Source organism: Pygocentrus nattereri, chromosome 30 (assembly GCF_015220715.1).
Source record: "Pygocentrus nattereri isolate fPygNat1 chromosome 30, fPygNat1.pri, whole genome shotgun sequence".
Taxonomy (NCBI): Eukaryota; Metazoa; Chordata; class Actinopteri; order Characiformes; family Serrasalmidae; genus Pygocentrus; species Pygocentrus nattereri.
In genome coordinates, this window is record NC_051240.1 from 19,244,562 (window position 1) to 19,266,283 (window position 21,722).

Here is a 21,722-nt window from a genome sequence, read left to right on the forward strand (position 1 = left end):
TTCCCTTTGTCCATTCATCTATTTACTTACTATACTGGGTTAAGTATGGAAAGGCAAGTAGTGCTAGTACAGTAGATGAACAAAACCACTGGACAGACAGATGGATACTTAGATGGATGAAAGAAGGAACTAATAGACTAACAGACAAATGCATTAATGCAAGAATGGATAGAAGCATATAAGGATGAAGGAAGAAAGGGATGAATAGATAAATAGATTGAAGGCTGGGTGTAGAGACAGATGAGTGGCGGGAATGGATGCAAAGGAGGGTACGAAGTATGGAGTGCAGAAATCGGTGTATTTCTCCGTTCACTCTTCTATAATTTACCCTTCTGTGGTGTAGATGTGTTTGTTATCCTGTCCTGGTGAACCCACTGCATTATTATTTTTAAATCAATACATCCACAACAATTTATGTAAATATACCAGATGTTTAAAATATCACAAGTGGCCAGCATAGGGTTCTCCTTTAGCAGCTGTAGCCAGTCAGCAGCCTGTCCATGTTGTTCACCCTCACTCATACACACACACACACACACACACTTAGACATATACAAACACACACACACACACTAGCAGCAGGCCATATAGGAGGAGAACAGAGTGAAGGACACAGCACCTCCACTTTAACTCTCCGCAGGTTCAGCCCAACACCACATGTGGAGGGGGGTGAACAGAGTGAAGACACTGAAAATGGGTTATTTTATACGTTCTTCACAGAAAATGAACAAAGGCAAAGGAATCTGGGGTTGAAATGATAATAAATTGTGTATTTTTTCCTTTCGATAAACTTTGAAAATGGGTCCCACAGACCTGAACACCACACAAGGGTTAATCCATGTGCCAGTTAACACAGTTCACTCTGTCGTATTTCTGTCTACTCACTGCAGGTCCATCCACTTGTTTGATCCCGTCTTCTTTGCACAGAGTATTTAATCAGATGTTTTAGGCCCAGAGCATTGAGTAACCTGTTAGCACAGCTGCTAGAGCAGAGGAAGGCCTCTCACTGATCACTGTAAGCTTTGGCTTATTCTCACAGAGACAGAATTCATGCTCCAGCAGAGATCTCCACACTGTCTGAACTTACAGAGGCCAAATTTCCCCTCAGATTGCCATGCAGCCTTCAAACAATGCTATTTCCTTATGAGAGATCATCAAATGTTTTTCTCAGACTTGAGTTTTCCACCCTTTCTTACTTTCATCTGGATGTGTGTGTGTGTGTGTGTGTGTGTGTGTGTGTGTGTGTGTGTGTGTGTGTGTGTGTGGAGCTGGGCAGAATGTATAATGAAAGCTTATGGTCAAAATTGCGATGATCTGCTGTTGTCATCATGCTTTCTTCAGGTAAAGTGAGTCACAGAAGAACTCTTAAAGCTCTTCTGTGCTGCAGATCCAGGTGGAGTTATTACTGGACTTCTACTCACTCACTGCTTTTGGACACCTTTACATTCCTTTGGAGTGAGCGCTGTTATATGAGCTAGTGTCTGTTTTGTGAGTTGTGCAGAGAACCACTGAATCAGAGACCAAGGACAGCACCCAGAATGAGAAGTATCACCTCTCCTATACATTAAAATTCACAATACATTATCATAATACCTTAGCAGAATGTTTAGTAGTGATGGCTGAATACTCAATACATATTAAATATATTCAATAACATATTTCGTTGTAGTACATAAAAAGGAGCACATTCAGAATATAATTAGTATACATCCTGATAAGACACACTGTTGTACTTTTTCCTTACCTCACATTGTTCTTTACTGTTACTTATTAATATTTTTCATTAAAAAAATTCTCAACAGTCCACTGGTGCTCCTACAGCACCAATACAGTTCGGTCATCCCTCAAATGAGCTCAGTAACACTGAGATTAGTAACTGGCCATCACATTGATTTATCAGTCTACTCAGTCTTTGGACTGATTGTAAAGAAGTCATTTTTATAAGTTATACTTTTTATATTAATTTATATATAATATATTGTTATGTTATTATACACACTGGCCAGCCACAAGTGCGCCTAACTGTGTTGCGCTGGTACGACACTGGTAAGTGGATCAGACACAGCAGTGCTGCTGGAGTTTTTAAACACTGTGTCCACTCACTGTCCACTCTATTAGACACTCCTACCTGGTCAGTCCACCTTGTAGATGTAAAGTCAGAGACGACAGCTCATCTGCTGCTGCACAGTTCGTGTTGGTCATCCTCTAGTCCTTCATCAGTGGTCACAGGACGCTGCCCACAGGACGCTGCCCACAGGACGCTGCCCACAGGACGCTGCTGGCTGGATGTTTTTGGTTGGTGGACTGTTCTCAGTCCAGCAGCGACACTGAGGTGTTTAAAAACTCCAGCAGTGTGTGCACAACACACACTAACACACCACCACCACGTCAGTGTTACTGCAGTGCTGAGAATGACCCACCACCCAAACAGTACCTGCTCTGTGGGGGTCCATGGGGGTCCTGACCACTGAAGAACAGGGTAACAGAGTATCAGAGAAACAGATGGACTACAGTCTGTAACTGTAGAACTACAGAGTGCAGCTATACAGTAAGTGGAGCTGATAAAGTGGACAATGAGTGTAGAAACAAGGAGGTGTACTTGTGTGTATGTATGTGTGTGTATGTATATATTTCCAAGTCATTTGTGTGCCACTTCTTTTGGTCCATTCATCCTGAAATGTACATATAGTATAAAGGTCAACAAAAATTTTCAAGCTATGCCAAAAACTGAAAAATGGAGATACAAGGTTTTGTTCCCACAGCAGTGATATGTATTAATATTCATGTTAGGGATAGGTCCAGGTTCTAAAGACGTTCTCCTTACAATGTAAAGGTAACTGTGTTCTGAATACGGCCTCTTCACAGAGTTACTTCATTTCTGTATTCCGAATAAGTATTCCCACTACTATATTCTGTTTCATCCCAACCCTGTACGGTAGTCACACACACACACACACACACACACACACACACACACACACACACACGCTCTCACTCTCTCTTTCTCTCTCTCACATACACATTCTCCCCACACCCACCCACCCCCAGCCCCCTGTTAGCACACTTCACCCCACCCATAAACGGAGCAGTGGAGAACCTCCTTAGGGTCCTGGTACAGTTCAGTGTTCATGTCCAGTACGTTTGCTTTAACACACAAGCCCACACACGCATAAGGTTGCTGAGCCGATGGTGAATAGGGTGAATTTTATGGCTAATTCGGATTTCTTTCTTAGCTGATGGCTGATTTTTTCATTTTTCAGACATTTTTTTTTTGTTTTGAAAGCCTCAAGCAACAAAAGGGTCATTCTATGGAAACGTCCTTTTTTGTGTCCCCAGCATTTACAGATATTTTACACTTGAAGACCATGTTAGGGCTACAATTTATTTCTGTTTTAAAACAAAACAATACAGGTATTTTACACCTTCTTGAGCCCCGAATTTAGCAATATTGTTTTTTACATCAATTATATAGAATTCCAAGCACCACGGAAGAGCTCGCCCTCACAGTAATGTGGAAAGGATGAGACCATATTTTGAAGTACAAAACATGTTTTTCTGCTATTTTAGCTGCAATAACCTATACACGACTATGAAACATGTGATTTAGATGACGTAAAGAAACAAAAGCCAAATAAATTATAATTATTAAAATAATCAATGATAAAATATGTAATGAAAGTTGTGGTCCCCAGGAGTCGTGTCACTGGTGTAACAAAAAAATCTCTTAATTTGAAATAAAAGTCGCACTGATGACATCACTCACATTCCTTTTACCTGTTTTCTGAGGATCTATGAAGAAAAGCACAGTCCACTGAGTCTTTCAGCTATCAGAGATCTTCTCATTCAGCTCATGATTTCATATGAAGCTTTTAGTTGAAGTCACTGGTGTGACCGACTTTATTCCGGGGTAACTGTGAAAAAACATAAATGGATTAATTTACATATTTTAGTGGATATTCCATGATTGACCACATGGGGTTTGATGCTTTGTGGCAGACATTGTGTAAAATGCATTTTTCATTAAACATGTCACTGGTGTTACCTTTCTGACCGGTGACCCCTATGGGTAGATGGATAAAAAGTGGCCATTTCTGCGGAATGACCCGTAAACAATGTTATTGTCTTTTTGTATTCTTTTCACACTTGCACATTGTTTGTTTAACCTTATCAAACCAAGTCCTCCAATGATCCATCCTGAAAATTTGGAGATGGCCCCTTAAAATCCTTTAAAAACCACTGCTGGAGGAGTTACAGTGCACTTGTCCACACTGGCCAGAGTGGAGCATATCCACATGTTAGAAATTAGAGCTTTCTATGTGCGATTACCGCACAAAAGATGCACAATGCTGTCTTTATTGTTTGATACACTGTAATTTTTTTGATGCAAGCTTATTCAGAGCAGTTTGGATCATTTGTTTAGTTATAGTACTTTATGGTAAAGTGTGTCCTGTGTGTGAATTAGATTCTTATTCATGTATTTTCTCGTTAATATAGTATAAATATAGCTTGTCAGACAAACTAGATGTAAATATAGGACATTTTGGCTGTGCTATGTGTAAGTTTCATGATGAATTGACCAAAAGAAATGGCCCGAAATGACTTGGAAAAATGTCTGGTTCTATTGATTTACATGAAAAGTAAAGTAGTTTTTTTTCCTTCTCCTGTAAAGTTATTATTTTGGAGATACATGGTTTTGCAACATCAATGAAATCATGCCAGATAAACAGAAGTAGCAGTATTTTTGCGTTGGCCTTTAGGGTTAATGTATGCACTGATGTGAAGCACATAAGCTGGTGCTAGTACTTGATTCACGCACATTATTTACATCAAAAAATAATAAAAGAATAAAAATAAATTGCTCGGTTGCAATACTAAACAGTTTGCCCTTAGCCCTTACTCAGGTGTTACTGTGAGCTCCAGCAGTCATTCTCACATACCTGCATACTGAGCAGCTATAACCTCAACCCCATTATAAGTGACTTCAGACCGATAAGACCCCATATTAAAGCATTTGAGTCTGACACATTTGTTAGTGTAGCACTCTCCTCACAGTTTGCTCAGGATCCTTCATCATCTGGTGAAATAGCTCACTGAGAAGGTCATTTTCTGATCTCTCTTTAAAGACCCATTTAGAAGCAGTGGACCGAATGAATCCACTGTATTACATGATTTGCAGTGGACTAGTGTCAAAATGCCTGGAGCCGGATGTGGAGTTTCATTAATTTGATGTGGAGGCATGGCCTGGAGTGGCCCATTTAGGTCTTTTTGTTATGACAGGGATGGCAGGCTGGACATCCTATTATGGCATAAAACTCACAGAATGTCTGAAATTATAAACATGGAGGCAATAGATGGGCAACTGGTATCATTAGCATCAAGTCCTGCCATTAGCAACACACAAACCGAGCATTTTTCATCATTTTCTTTTCTTTATTAACCCCTAAATCTGCAGACTGTTCAGTTCACTTGAATGCTTTCCAGGCCTGCTGAGTAGCTAAAAGTGGGATCTCATGTGGCTCAGTTGAAGGAGTTGTGTGCAGTCATGTATGCATCCCTCTCTTTAAGTCCGGTGAAGAAGATAAAACTATGCTGCTCTGAAACCTTTGAATACTGTGTGTGTGCAGATGTCGACTCTGAAGCGGCAAGGAAGGACTCTGCACCCCACCGTCCCTGAGGGAGCAGAGAGGAGAGCCACCAGTCTGTTCGTCCAGGAGGTGAGAGACTCGCGCGCTCTGTATAACGCCTAACACATACAAATAAGACTGAGATCAAACAGCATAGATAGACGGATGGATGGACACATAGATGATGGAGGCATGGATGGATGCTAGCTAGCTAGCTAGCTAGCTAGATAGATAGATAGATAGATAGATAGATAGATAGATAGATAGATAGATAGAAGGGTGAAGGGTGGAAGGTAAATGGAAAGTATCTAATTGGACAGACAGACAGAGGGTAGATAGATAAATAAATGATGGATGGGTGGATGGTATAGATAGATGGATGGATGGACGGATGGACGGATAGACGGATGGATGGATGGATGGATGGACGTGTAGATTAATAGGTAGATAGAAAGATGGGTGAAGGGTGGAAGGTAAATGGATAGTATCTAATTGGACAGACAGACAGTGGGCAGATAGATAGACAGATGAGGGATGGATGGATGGATAGATAGATAGAAAGACAGACAGACAGACAGACAGAGACGAGTGGAGGTTCCAGGAAATGTGCTTTGCCTCACACATTCTTTCTTGTTTCTGAGCGTGTGTGGGCTCCGGGGTCATGCCTGGTCAGTGAGGATCCATGTAATGGTCCTTGGCTGTTGTCAGAACAGAGCATAAAATGATATTTCCCCTCACTTATGAGCTTGATGACATCAGTAGAAGCAGCTGCAGGCATGCCGGCCTGAAGCCAAACAACTTTCCAGTTTTCACGAGTCCACACATCTGCCCCGAACCTACGCTGTGCGCACCGTCCGCCTCTGTAATCCCAGGACATTAGCCTTTTGAAATATGGTCCTTATCGCTTGGCCTTAAGCACCGAAATATTACGTTCATTTGGTGAGTTGAGTAAACATTAAACATTACTCTCCATGTTTATATAGAGATGATGTGATATCCTGGAATTATTCATTCCTGTGGACTTTATGAACTCTTTGGCTGTTTTAAGCTACACTACACAAGTTAATTTGGAGGCCTCTCTGGTGGAAATGTGTAACTGCACACAAAGTGCGGAACAAGATTTTTTATTCCTGCCTGAGGTGTCCTCCATCGGTCAGCTGTATGACTCAGCAGCAGAGGCCCATCTCTTAAACCAAGCCAGAAATAGATAGATAGATAGATAGATAGATAGATAGATAGATAGATAGATAGATAGATAGATAGATAGATAGATAGATAGATAGATAGATAGATAGATAGATAGATAGATAGATAGATCGGCAAAGCTCAGTTGTGTATGTATTTGTGATTGTATAAATATCAGCACTTAGGTTAGTGTCGGTATCGATATGCAGTAGGATCAGTTATCGGTATCAGTATCAGACGGGAAAAAGTGATATCAGTGCATCTCTAATTTCAGGTCTTACAGGGTGACTTGCAGCAGCACACACATACCGTATTTTAGGTTTTTTTTCCCCATCGTGCCTCAGTAATGCCTCTTTAAACACGACAGAATAATCTTACATACTGCAGCTTTAGGTTCAGAATCCTTAGAGCTGGACTGACAGCTCATATGCTTGCTCTCTCTCTCTCTCTCTCTCTCTCTCTCTCTCTCTCTCTCTCTCTCTCTCTCCTTCCCTCTTCTTCCTGCTAATCGGATTTGAAGGGAAGAAGAGGCATCGCTTTTTGGAGACAGTAATCTTCACCTTATCCCTTTAAGAAGTGCTGAGCAGTGAATACTTGTCTGCCAATAAAGCCAACAGAATTTTATCCACTTTAGCACAGTGCCTTAGGGACATTAGCATGTCTTTATACCCCAAATGCTTTAACAGTGATTACTGTGGAGATGCCACACAGAAAAAATCACTTCTGACAGAAAACACTTTCAGGTGTTATGCTAATTAGACTATCATTGGTTGTCTAAATAAGCCTTGTCTGACTTAGTATGTGTGTGTGTGTGTGTGTGTGTGTGTGTGTGTGTGTGTGTGTGTTTATGTTTAAAATGATGTTCCATGCCTTTAACATATGAATGCTGTATGCATGTTTGTTCGTTCATCCACAGTGCATCAAGACCTACAACTCAGACTGGCATGTGATTAACTACAAGTACGAGGATTATTCTGGAGACTTCCGTCAGCTGCCCAAGTAAGAGTTAACCTCTGACAACCTTAGACTGGTTTTAAATGGTGAAACTTCCATGCATCTTGTTGCATGTTGTGATTTCTGTGCATTTTCTTGACAGTTACAAGAAGCAATCCAAAAGCAATGAAAGTTGCATGCAGCACATTCAGTTACTCTACCAGTTAGCCAAATTCGCAGGTTATATGGCACAATTAGCCATTTAAACATCTGTTAGTATTCACTGTCTTGTTAAGGCAGCTTGATACATAAACGTGGGCTTTAATAAGCACGTTTGTCATTGTGGTTCAGAAAACTGACAAAACATAAAACTGCCAAACTTGCATAAAATCACTCAGGATCTCCTTTTCAACCACCCAGTAAACCATCGTTTTATTTTCCTGTCCGCTGATCCAGTGAAAGCGCTGGTTTGAAAGTGTGTTGTTTAACATGCTGATGTGATGTGTTATCACTCTTTTGATTGGCTGCTTCATATGACTTGCTTCACGAAGTTGAAGTTGCATGCAACTTTTGCGGCTAAGGTGTGAGTTACAATGTAGGTTTCAAGCAACCAAAGTTGCATGAAATTTCCAAAGCGCGAAGCCAGCCCTATGAACCTGACACACCAGACTCACCGATGGCCGTCAGACGCCTCAGCCTGTTGGTGAGTGCCGAAGACTGCTGGGATAGGCTCCAGCACCCCCCGCGACCTTGACGGAGAAGCGGCTTAGAAAATGGATGGATGGATGGATGGAATATTTGAGTAGTGCATTCTCAACATGAAAAAATATTCAACTCATTTCATTGACCTGAACTTTTTATCATGTAATTATGAGCATTCAGCATCCAGACATTTCAATTCACTTTCATACAAGCATTTACGTTTATTTGGCCTTTTTTTACCTAGTAGCGTTATGAGATTTCATGCAGCACCAAGCTGACGGTTATTTACTTTCATTTGCATATTCTGGTTTCTGCTTTAAGGAATGGTTTGGCTGGTATCCAATTTCTCACTTACTTCAGATATAGTCAATCAGCCAATGCCAGTACGTCTTGCTTCATTGCTAACATTGTTAAATCAAGCTCAAGCTGCATCCAGGTCCTCATTTAACTGGTGCAGACTTGCAGCAGAGTGTGACTTACTGCGAGTTATTAAAATGAAGACTTTGAAAATAAAAACTTTTCCTCTATGGACAGCCATTTCAGACCAAACCAGGCCTCCTATTCACAAAACACGACCAATCCTGGCTCAGATTCCTTTGTATTTTTAAGTCATGCTGTGTTCTATTTCACATCCACAAGTCTGGGTGACCTTAATGAAGACCTGGGTGCTATTTGAGCAAGTTTTAGTGTTTTTTTTATACAGACATTATTTGAGCTATTTCGGTGACTATTGAATTCTAGTGTTTACTGCTGCAGCTCCTGTTATGCACAGTTGTTCCCTTTAATGCAGGTGCAACATTTTCACAGGAGACAAAACTAGAGGTGACAGTGAGGTGACAGTGAGGTGACCATAGTTATAATTAGCTCTTTTTCGTTGGTTTGGTTAGTTTGGGCCTTTATAAGGGGGGGGTGAGAGAGAGCAACTGAAGAATATTGAAGGATGCAAAGGTCTCCTGTCCTTTGCCCTATTTGTGTGTATGTGTCCTCTGAACGTTCACTGATGTGATCATTGGGCCTCATTCATCAATATCTTCCCACGGTTTTTCTTGAATTCGTTTACATCAAAGTTAAAAGTTAAAGTGTACGTCAGATGCATCGCGTGTACTTAAACCACAGAATTGTTCACACCTTTGTGCTCTTAAGTGTGCAGATTCTGTTCTTCCATAAGAACAAATAAGATCCCAAATAAGAAAACATGTGAATGCCAACATTGTAAGAATCATAAGAATGGCTGGTGAATGAGGCCCACTGTCCTTAATCTGCACTGCGACCGTGTTGACATTGAGGTCCTAGAGATGGAGCCAAATCAGGAAGCACATTTCTGTACAACAATAGCAACACAGCTCTTCCTCTTCAAACAGTACAGTATCGTCATGCTGCAGCACAGCGCAGGCCAGGGCTGCTCCAAGAAGGTCCGGATAGCACAAAGCAGGCCAGCTATAGCACACTCAAAAATTAGATTAGATTAGCTCGTACGTTCTTCTCATAGACAGACTGAGCATATTTGTCATTCATTAGCTGGAACATTTCACACACAAACATTTTAGTGGATTTAGTGAAATCCGGCCTTACACCACACGAACAGTTTCACTGTCACCAACAAATTTCCAGTGTCGGAACAAAATCATGCGAGTCTTGCTGGAGTTGTGTCATGCTTGCTCCAGCTCGATCATTTGGCGTAAAGTGGTTATCACATATATTTCTGAATATGTTTACTTTTGTGTGTATTATAATTAAATATACAGTACTGTGCGTAAGTCTTGGGCACCCAATAGACATTTTTCAAAATCTATTTATTTGTGTAGTTTGTGATTATTTGCTGAGAATATATACATATATATATATATAGTGATGTTCTGGATGTTGGTGTGTGTGTTGACCCATCTCCAAGCCGCTCCTCGAGGAAGTCCAGTATTATATGTAGTTAAAAAGCAGCTCCTGGTTTGACCAATCAGTGCTCAGTAAATTGAGCTCATGATGTAATTGATGATATTAACGAGTCTCTGTGGCGGCTGTGAAGGTGTCCAGGAAAAATATGGACCCACGAAATTCTTGTTTTTTGTTTTTCTGTTTATCTGAATTATGAATACGACTTTATTCTAATGTATATTGTGATAAACTCACTGCTGAGGCCAACTGTTTAAAAATGTGCTTAGATGCTTAAAACTTTCACACAGGACTGTATTACTAAAAAAACATTTGTTACGGGGTATTTAGTACTCGTAAAGCACTACTTTCTCAAAGTGGTGTGCCCATGTCTGTTAGCCATAAACATCATGCTTTAATATGCATGTGCATGAGGATTAATCACAGCCTGATCATCTAAACCAGAATTAACAGAGCAAGTTTGTAAACTGTCTTCATAAAACAAGCTGAACTCTGTTTTCTGAGCCGTTTTTGTTTTGAACCCAGTTGTGCAAGACATTCTTTTTATGATGAATTAGAATCGTTACATGTTTATGAAGTTGGTCATGGCCATTGCAATTTGAAACGATTATTTTGAAGGTCTAATTGAAAATGTAAGGAAGAAAAGGAATGTTTTTTTCTGGGAAATGTAATTGTACTTACTGTCTGTACTGTTGTACTGTAATAAATGTAAGAAATAATGTGATCTTGAATTTTATACCACCCAACACTGGGCCAAGAAAATGTTCTGGTCAACATTAATGTAAAATAAAGCATAGCTTGTATAAGAGGAGCTTATACAGCGCTGTAGATGCTCATTGAAAGAAGCACAGGCCTTTCCTCCAGAGGATATGAGCTCTACAATGACCTCCACAGATGGCACGAGTAATATTTTACAGCATGGAAAGCATGACCCATAACCACTGCTTGATCACTTACACACACATAGGAGGTTCTGTTTTTTTGTATTATTGTGTTTTAACTAATAATAATCGCTCTTCTGACCTCTCAAACTTGCGGTTATTGTGTTGCAGTAAAGTTCCTCGGCCGGAGAAGCTGCCCACTCATGTGTTCGAGGTGGATGAGGATGCAGACAAAGATGAGGTACATCAGCATTACCCATGATTCCACTGTGAACCGTAAAAAAGAGAGTGGGAGAGACAGAGAGAGGGAGAAGTGTGGTGAGCGATGTGGTGAAATGGCTCTCTGGCTGAACCAGCCTAGTTTCCCGAATGTGGCGACAAGCAGAGCAGCGTCTGTCCACCTCAAAGACCAGGACTTCCTGTTTAAACAGCCAGTCACATCGCGTGGTCGGATGCTGGGAATGAAAAGGACTTTCCCACATTTCAGCAACATCATACCTATTTCTGACAGGACTGACCAGCTTTACAGAGAGCTTGGTCATGGTTCAAGTGGTTCTCTCTACTTGCTGGTCTGTTGTAGGCTGGAGAAAATAAAATAATCAAGAAGTTACAATTAGTGGTGGCAGACTGTCCTGAAGCATCTTCACAGAATTCCACATCCAAGCTTCTAACAAGTGTCACCAAGGCTTCAAATCTGATTTTTTGCCCCAGTGCGACTCAGATCTGATGTTTTCAGGGCTGTGTGGACACGCAAATCTGATCTTTTCAAATCAGACCTGAGCCACTTTCATATATGGTCCTAGATCGGATACGTATCCGATTTGTGGCCATATGACCTTAATGTGACCCTCAGATCGGAATTCATATGCTTTTTTCCCCCACTACTCGTGTGCCATCATTCAACGTTACCATGGCAGCAGTGCTATACAGAAAATAAAGCCTGTAAACAGTGGAAAAGCAGCTCATCTCACCTTTTTCTCCTTCGTCTGGCTCTAATATAATGAAGCTGAGAGCTGATCAGAGTTAATGATCTTCTCAGCGAAGCTCGTTCTGCTCGTTAGTTTGTGCTGATGATGCAGTGATTCAGTCACGTGACGCTACTGAGTAGGAGGAGCTCATGTGGTTCATTTCAGGACGCCGGTTCGTTCACAATAATGACTGATTTGAGTCACTTACCTAAACGAGTGTGAACCACCGTGTCAGTGAGATCGGATTTGAGCAAAGAATCGGATTTCAGCAACGAGGCTTGTAATGTGAATGTAGCTCAAGCGTCTAACAAGTGTTACCATGGCTACTTTCACTTTAACAGGTCCGTCCACATTAGTGACAGATTTGAATCACTTAATTCAGAGTCAAACGAGTGTGAACCATCGTGTGACAGAGATCGGATTTGAGCGAGGCTTGTAACATGAACATAGTCCAAGACCCACATACATGTAAATGTATATATATTATATTATATGTTATTGTTTTAGCTGCACATATTGTTTAGGCACCTGGCACACATGCATATTGTTTTAGACAGAGTGTGGGCACCCATGTTGTGGTATTGCAGTTGGGCCAATTATTTTCATATAGTGTGAGCATAAAAATAGCAGATTAGTTAAAATAGTTTTAGCTCTAAACAACAGGCGACTCAAATATGCAGACGAAGATTCCTAAAATCACACAGAGTGTCTGGCTTTGGTATTTTTCCTGCTCTAATGCACTGAATTGAACTCAGGAAAGTCTCATTAATTAGCTGATGAGTTGAGTCAGTTGTGTGGGGAGCAGGATAAGCGCTAAAACATGCAGAGCAGGAGTGGAGAGGATTAGGACTGAGAAACACTGATCTACACAACTGCCTTTGCGGCCGCACGCTAGCTCAGGAATAGGCTGTCTGCATGCTGTAACTCAGAGATAAAATACTTTAGAGAGTATAAATAATTGGACAGGTCAAGTGGAGAGATTTCTTGTTCAAATACAGAGGAAGTCCTTCGGATTTTCTCACATAGGAATGAAAAATCGTCTCTGGAGAATTCACGATCTCTTTTTTTTTCTCGCTGACTCTCTGTGGCTCTTCCTTTCTCTGTGTATGCATGTTTACATGCTCTTCTGTTAAGTGGCTGGTTCCTCTCTTGTCTCTATAGGACGCAGCATCTCTGGGTTCTCAGAGAGGAGGTGTGGCCAAACATGGTTGGCTTTACAAAGGCAATATGAACAGTGCCATTAGTGTCACGATGAGGGTGAGTAATCTCACACAGCTACACACAAGCAAAGGGTGTCCATTCAGGAGCTGAATTTAAGGCCTTTTTTATTATTTTCTCGAATAATTAACAGTGTAATTCCACTGAATGCACTGTTTCTATTTCTATCCACAAATTGTTATACTGAAGATATTCTGTCTTTGTTGAGCCGACTCTGTTGGGCTAATGGCGTTTTAATTTGAAGTTTCTGAAAAGTCTGTAAAAGAAAATGTAACTTAATCAGTATTAATCCATCATCTGCATCTTATGTGCAACTTCCCGAGGTAACGTGACACACTCCTGTATAAGGTGGGATTCGCTGTGTGTGGAGGGATTTAAACCTTTATTATACAACAGTTAGTTCTGGCCACACAAGCTGATTGGTTGAGAGGCGTCTAACGGTGCTGTTATTTCACCATGGCATCACGGTTTTTCACAAACGCTGTATCATTCCTCTAAGATGCCGTTGCTAAGCAACTACTTTGACAGCTGTAGGAGATGCCCGGGCCATTTGAATGTTTTCACTTCTTACTTTGCGCAGAAACAGAAAACGACACTGTTAAGATCACATTTGACCGACAGCCGATTTGGTCCGACTCTGAAGACGAGACGACACTAAATTCCCAAACTGTCGTCACCACTGAGCAGCTTTTCAGTCGGCAGCTGTGACAGAAGAACAGCTGAACAACCTGGAATCAGCCAGAAATGAACCCAACACCATTCGCCAAACTAAACGGGCTGTAAGAAGCTTCACAGACCGGCTGGAACAAAACAACATTAATACTGATCTGGACAAACTGACCAAACTGAGCTGAACCTGATATTGCAGCAGTTTTATGGCTCAGTCTGATTTGGTCCGACTCCGGATTTTAGACTACACTTTGGCGAATGTTATCAGAGCTGAGATTTTATTTCGTGATAACACACTTCCTCTCGTATTCTATTGCTTAATTAGCTGTCAGTAAAACAGTTTTGACAGCCCTCTGCTAAATGTACATGACTGTAGCACAGCTGCTGTCACTGTCCCACTTTGCCGTCACCCACAAAACCCCTGGGAACGTCTGTCCAGACGCAGCTGTCTCTGTTCACGTAGTGCTGTGCTGAATAGTATGTTTAAAATAGGGCCACCATCAGTGGTGGATTAATTTGCCAGTCTATTTGGTGTGATATATGCAGATGGGGACACAGATCTTTGATCTGCTGCCACGTTTATCACCAGACTTTCGATCCTGTTACTGTTCCTGCTACTCCATTCTCACATTCCTCCTTTATCACAAAGCTTTTCTGTCTCATCCAAGCATCCAAACATTTTGTAGTTTGGGTTTTTTTTTTTTTTTTTTGCAATATTTAGGCATTTTTTGGCATTTCTGGCTTTTCCATGTTTTTTATGCACCTTTGCATAAAAGACGTAGATGGAGGGCCCTCAGTAGATACCCTGAAGGCCTTCAGTCCTACGATACTGACACAGCCCACATCACAGGCCATCTGTAGGTGAAAGTAAGCATGCTATGCAGCACCACATTTGTTGTTGTACCGTTCTGCCTCAGACTATCCACCCATAATTGTTTTTGTCGCGTTAATGCACTTTTTAGATTGTATCGTGCCGCCCTCTGGACCCAGTACACAACATTCACTCAACAGTACTGGCAGGAAGAGAAGTGGGAGCAATCTGACTTCCTGTTCCTGATCCATTTCCCACGCTTTTAGCTTCCCCAGCATTATCTTTAGAATTTTTGTGTTGTGTTTATATTTACTATTTTTATGTAACTTACATCTCTCTCTCTCTCTCTCCTCCTCCTCCTCCTCCAGTCATTTAAGAGAAGATATTTCCAGCTGGCCCAGCTGGGGGATGGATCATATAATCTGAACTTCTATAAGGATGAGAACATCTCCAAAGAGCCTAAAGGGACCATATTTCTTGACTCCTGCATGGGGGTGGTGCAGGTAACCATCACTGTGGGCTACTGTACATAATACAGGGCTTGACATTAAGCTTCTTTGAGAACTAGTCCACATTTTACTGGCAAAAATCAGTTGTCCTTAGGGAACAACAGTAAAAAATGTATTAAAGTAACTCTGAAGAACTTATAATGTGCATTTGACTAGAGAAAAACTAGAGAAAATGATTCAGTGCTCCATTTGTTCCAGCTTTCCTGATTCAGGAGAGAGAGAGAGAGAGAGAGAGAGTAGGGGAGAGATTCTTCAAAAATAATTATATTAAAAACTGTCGCACTTTTATAAACTATATTAAAATAGGTGCTGAGAACATTTAAGCTGTTTTATTCCCTGAATAACCCTTGTTTATGCCACTGGGCATTCCTTTGAAGTGGTTCCATGATCCAGACTACTTGGGTAAAGTGTAAAAATATCCTCTCCTCCATAAAAACGCCTTCAAAGCAGATGGTTGTTGTTCTAATGTTCCTAAGTGCGGCAGACTTTGCTGTCGTTGTGACTTCAGCGCTCTGCACTCTTATGTTTTGCTGTTGTCATCAACTGGACGGCTTCCACAGTCCATCAGAAGACAACGTTAGACGTGTAAGGAGTAAACAGCTCTAAATGGACACTGTGCCAGGTAAAAACTGTAGAGGGAGAATCCCTTTTCAGAGGCCCTTGTGTTCCAGATATTATTTTTGCGATTACCTCTGTTTTTTGCATTTAGTTCTGATCAAGGACTTCAGAAGATAATCAAAAGATAATAAATCAAAACAAACTAACCTCTTTTATTAGTATCATTTTTAGGATTTAATCCAGTTTACAAGCCAACTGAAATTGCAGGCCTTTAAGATTAGACCATATTTATATTTGTTTATGATACACTATCCTGTATATAGACAGTAGAACTGGGCAATATAATGTTATTTAGCCTTGTTGTGAAAAATTACATTATATTATGTCACTGGTTTTCTGATATTATCTGTACTTAAAAATCGCTGACCAGCTGCATGTATTATTTAAAAAGTTAAAGCTAAAGTTACTTGTTTATTCATATCTATCAGAAAAATTACAGTCCTCCGACAGTCGAGTTACATGCAGTCAGGCCAATTGGACATGCTAAACTGCCTCTAGGCGTGAGTGTGTGTGAATGGATATGTCTGTCTGTCTGCCCTGCAATGGGCTGGTGACCTGTCCATTGTGCATTGTACTCGACAGTTTGTCAACAACTTGAACAACTTTACGCAATCTATAAGCAACTATAGTGTACAATCCAAAAAAATAGACATAGTGGTGTCTCCAGACTGCTTTTGAACTTAATTGGTCCACTTTAATTAATCTAGATTAGATCAATTAGTGAAGCATTGTAGGTTCATTCTACAGAAATGTCCACATCCATAGGAGTCACTGGTGTTACCAATCGTCATTGGCATTACACATCAGAAAGGTAGCAAACTACCTTTAGTGGAATATCCACTAAAATATGTAATTTAATCCATTTGTATTCTTTTATTTTTATACAATTTCCTAAGAATAAAGTTGGTCACACCAGTGACTTCAAATCATGAGCTGAATGAGAAAATCTGTGATGACTCTGTGAAGAGACTCAGTGGACTCACCATGTGCTTTTCCTCATAGATCCTCAGAAAACAGGTAAAAAGAAGTCGAGTGATGTCATCAGTGTAAAACCAGTGACACGACTCCTGGGGGCCACATCTTTTATTAAATATTTTATAATATTTATTTGGCATTTGTTTCCTTATGTCATTTAAATCATATATTTCATAGTCATATATAGATTATTGCAGTTAAAATTGATAAACATTTCCTCAAAATGTGGCCTCACCCTTTACATGTGACTGTGAGGACGAGCACTAAGGTGGTGCTTGGAATTCTATATGATTGGTTTAAGAACCAGTATTGCTAAATTGAGGCTGAAGAAGGTGTAGTTGTTAAAATAACTTATTGTTTTATTTAAAAATATAAATAAACAAACCCTAACAGGTCTTTAGGTGTACTGCATCTGGGGGCACAAAGGTGGACGTTTCTGCAGAATGACCCAGTAGTGTTTTTAGTTTGTGATAGTACATTTTAAATGTAGCACTACTGGTTCTTTTTAATTGCCTTCGCCTTTTCAAACCCCAGAAAAACAAAATGCGTCGAGAAAATATGTTGAACAAAAAACTTACGGTCGCATGAAAACTGACTGGAAAAATGATGTTTTGTTGTTGTTGTATGTGAAAATAAGTTCACTTCCCTACAGGGAACAAATTAAAAATCATGTTTTCATGAAAACCTTAATTCAGAATTTGGATTTTTACGCACATGTGAAATTGTTCTACAGTGTTCTCTGTAGAGGGTGTGGTGTTTTATATTACACTTATTTTCACATAGAAAATCAACACATGTCATTTGACCATGGCGCACAAATTTTTGCAGTTCGTCCAACTCCTTAATCTCTTGGCCAGAACAAAAGTTCTCAGTATTCCCATGGAGCCACTTCTATAGCTGTTGTTTAGGACTGAATCAAAACAGCAGTTCATGCGCCACTATCTATAACATCTATTGACTTATGTGGCTAAAATAGGCATATAAATCATCATTAATCACACTGAACTGACTTTGAAGTCCAGTCATATGCTGTGTGTGTGTGTGCTTGTTTATGTATGGATGGTCAGCACTGCAGGCAGGTGGGCTTGGTCTGACAGGGTTACAGAGAGAACACAAAGCTCAGCCCAGTTCCCAGTTCCTACTGACCCAGTCTGCCTTAGGGTCAGATTTTTCCATGTCTCCTCCTCTGAGTGTGCATGTGTGAAGACAGAGAGAGAGAGAGAGAGAAGGAGAGAGAGAGAGAGAGAAGCAGAGAGAGAAGGAGACAGAGGGAGGGAGAGAAAGAGAGAGAGAAGGAGAGAGAGAGGGAGGGAGAGAAAGAGAGAGAGAAGGAGAGAGAGAGAAGGAGAGAGAGAGAGGGAGAGAAGGAGAGAGAGAGAGACAGAGAGAGAGAGAGAGACAGAGAGAGAGAGAGAGAGAGTGAGAGAAGGAGAGAGAGAAGGAGACAGAGGGAAGGAGAGAAAGAGAGAGAGAAGGAGAGAGAGAGAGGGAGGGAGAGAAAGAGAGAGAGAAGGAGAAAGAGAGAAAGAGAGAGAAGGAGAGAGAGAATGAGAGAGAGAAAGAGAGAAGGAGAGAGAGAGAGAGAGAGAGAGAGAAGGAGACAGAGGGAAGGAGAGAAAGAGAGTGAAGGAGAGAGAGAGGGAGGGAGAGAAAGAGAGAGAAGGAGAGAGAGAGAGAGAGGGAGAGAAGGAGAGAGAGAAAGAGGGAGAGAAGGAGAGAGAGAGAAAGAGAGAGAGAGACAGAGAGAGAGAGAGAAAGTGAGAGAGAGTGAGAGAAGGAGAGAGAGAAGGAGACAGAGGGAAGGAGAGAAAGAGAGAGAGAAGGAGAGAGAGAGGGAGGGAGAGAAGGAGAGAGAGAGAAAGAGGGAGAGAAGGAGAGAGAGAGAGAGAGAGAGAGAGAGAGAAGGAGAGAGAGAGAATGAGAGAGAGAAAGAGAGAGAGAGAGACAGAGAAAGAGAGAGAGAGACAGAGAGAGAGAGCGAGAGAGAGCGAGAGAGCGAGAGAGAGAGAGAGAGCTTGCATTCCTTTGCTTTGTTTTTGCTCTGGCCCTCCTGAAAGAACAAAGCACTGAAGTTTTCCGTTGGTATGTGTATTTTGTCTTTGGGAACTCTGAGTATGTTCACCATGTTTTCCAAATAAGCATTCTTCTACAAATATTTACAGCTTAATATGACAGGTGCTCAGCCGGCGCTGGCAGTCAGATATTTAATCTTTTTCACCAGGTGATGTAGATGATAAATAGTAGTTTAGGAAGTTCACTCTTTGCAGGAGTGCTAGGAGTGTTTTGAGAGTGAGATATAAATCATCACAATCACATCAATGGCTTGTGTTGTGCTTTTTAAACAGTTGAATATGCCAGTCATGTGTTACATTGTGGGCACATCCAGTGATGAACAGATCAATATAAAATCTCCAAAATCTTGTTTCATAACCAATAAAATTGAGTTAAAGTTAAGCACGCTTTTTACTTGGCCTGTGAACCACTTTATTTATATAGACTCATAGACCAAAGTCTGAGCACTAAGGCCAGTTTATATTCTGTTGGGTTTCTAAGTGAAATACGTGTATAAACCCTACAGGGAGCAACCTTAAATATGACGTTTCTCTGCTAATTTTAGTAAACAGAAAGTTCGATTTCTAAGTGAAAATAAGTCACACATCCTCTACAGATGTCATGCTTCCCTCCATTCCCGCTGTCTCTGCCTCCCAACCTCTGCACTACATTACCCAGAACCTCACTCCAGATCACATGACTCTACAAGGGTCTGCCTCATCTAATTACTGATTAAACACACCTGCTCCTTGTTCCATATGCTTGTTACTTTAGTATACAAGCCCAGGCTTTGGCTTAGCCTTCTATTCTGTCTGATGGCTGTATCATGTATGAGCCTTTTCTTTTGCCTTGCCCCTTCAGTATTGTTGTACCTTCTGATTTTACCTTGTCTCTGATTTTGGACATTGCTTTTTGGACTTTTCCCATGTGGTTACTATTTATGTATTTTGGCTTTTGACCTTGGACTGGCTGACCTTGATTTTGGATCCTCCCTTTGTCAATAAACCCCTTTTGACTCAAGTGTGGTCTGCGAGCATCTTCGAGCCGGGCAACAGATAACACACTTCATACACATTTAATGCACAAGTACTGTTTATTTGCTGAGCTTAACATAACAAAAATTGTAAATTGAAATGAAATTGTTTTAAAAAAAAATTAGGTAAATTAAAATGTGCATTTTTTTTCTTTTTCCAGTATGTTAAATTCAGCAAATAAACAATACCTGCGCATTAAAATGTGTTTAAAGTGGGTTGTCCGTCGAGGATGTGTTAACTTTTTTTCTCTTAGAAACTCAACAATCATCATTTGACCAGGGGCGCCCAAACTTTTGAAGGCAATTGAATGTGCTTTATATTAATAAAAGCAAATCAAACATTAGGAAGAAAGACGAAAATGAAATATAAATTAAACAAAAACAGAAATATGAGCTTTTGTTTTGACAGTGACGTGTGTATCTAAGGCTTGTGTTAATTGTGTGTGTGTGTGTGTGTGTGTGTATGCTGTGCTGTAGAACACTAAGGTGAGACGGTTTGCCTTCGAGCTGAAGATGCAGGATAAGAGCACATACCTGCTGGCTGCAGATAGCGAGGCCGAAATGGACGACTGGATCAGCACCCTCAACAAGATCCTGCACACCAGCTTTGAATTGGCCATGCAGGAACGTAGGAACGGAGAGCTACATGACGGTGTGTTTGTGTGTGTGTGTGTGTGTTGACCATAGCTGACCAAAGTATGCTCAGAGTCAGCCTGTGAAGGTGTTTGATTTGTCCCATTACGCTAACCCCATCTCTTTATCCAATAAGAGAACAAACACATCATCGCTGTAAACCTTTGTTTGTTTGTTTTTAATTTGAAGGTCCAGTTAGCCTTTTTATTTATGTTAAAATATCATGATGAACGGAGCAGTAGAAATACTCCAATATTACATTAACTGCTCCAATATTACATTAACTTTGTTTTAAAGATGAAAATGTTTGTACCGTTTGTTCTGACAGTGACAGTATTTTAATGCTGTTACTTACTAACTATTTTATTATTTTATATTATTACTATATATTACTATATTACTATATTATTTTAATAGTGTGAAGGTATGAAATACATTTTTAAAAACTCAATTTGACACCTTCCTATCATCTTTATTTGTTTACTGTATTTTTGCACGTGTGTGTGTATATGTGTGTGTGTGTGTGTGTGTGTGTGTGTGTGTGAGTATGTTTATGTGTGTTTTTTGTAGTTTTGGCCACCCTGAGGGCACCAAGACGTGGACATTTTTTTCTAACTCTGTGTCTGTCTGTTAGAATAAGAGTACAAAGAATAGCAACATTAAATGCGTCATAATATTAAACGTATATTAAACCCTAAACTTTATTGTAGCGCTGTGTTCATAAGGCTTCATGACACTAGAGACAGGCGCAGGAGTATTCGGTTAACTGGTCAAGGTGCTAGTATTCAAATGCTGACATCACTTTTCGGGTATTTGTTGCATTTCATTACAATTCATTGAGTTTCCATGCACTCAGCAATCCTATCATAATCGGATTTCTGTAGTTTTCTGATTATTCGAATGGTCATGTACACGCAATACTCCGATCTCGAAATCCAATATAGAAATCTGATAAAGAGGCTGGATTTTAGCTCAGTGATCAGATTTCTCAGAGCATGGAAACTCTGTGTGCAACAGATTGCAG

The 21,722-nt window shown here is 40.5% G+C and overlaps 1 protein-coding gene across 14 annotated transcripts in view; it reads left to right on the forward strand.

The window, feature by feature from the left end:
* Positions 1–21,722, forward strand: part of dock9b (dedicator of cytokinesis 9b) — a 143,160-nt gene that overhangs the window by 50,735 nt on the left and 70,703 nt on the right. For all 14 annotated transcript variants that reach the window (XM_037536544.1, XM_037536553.1, XM_037536552.1 and 11 more), the window contains exons 3-8: positions 5,625–5,714; positions 7,726–7,808; positions 11,384–11,453; positions 13,342–13,437; positions 15,247–15,381; positions 20,543–20,717. In XM_037536544.1, the coding sequence (XP_037392441.1) occupies positions 5,625–5,714; positions 7,726–7,808; positions 11,384–11,453; positions 13,342–13,437; positions 15,247–15,381; positions 20,543–20,717 (649 nt within the window). The remainder of the gene's footprint in view (positions 1–5,624; positions 5,715–7,725; positions 7,809–11,383; positions 11,454–13,341; positions 13,438–15,246; positions 15,382–20,542; positions 20,718–21,722) is intronic.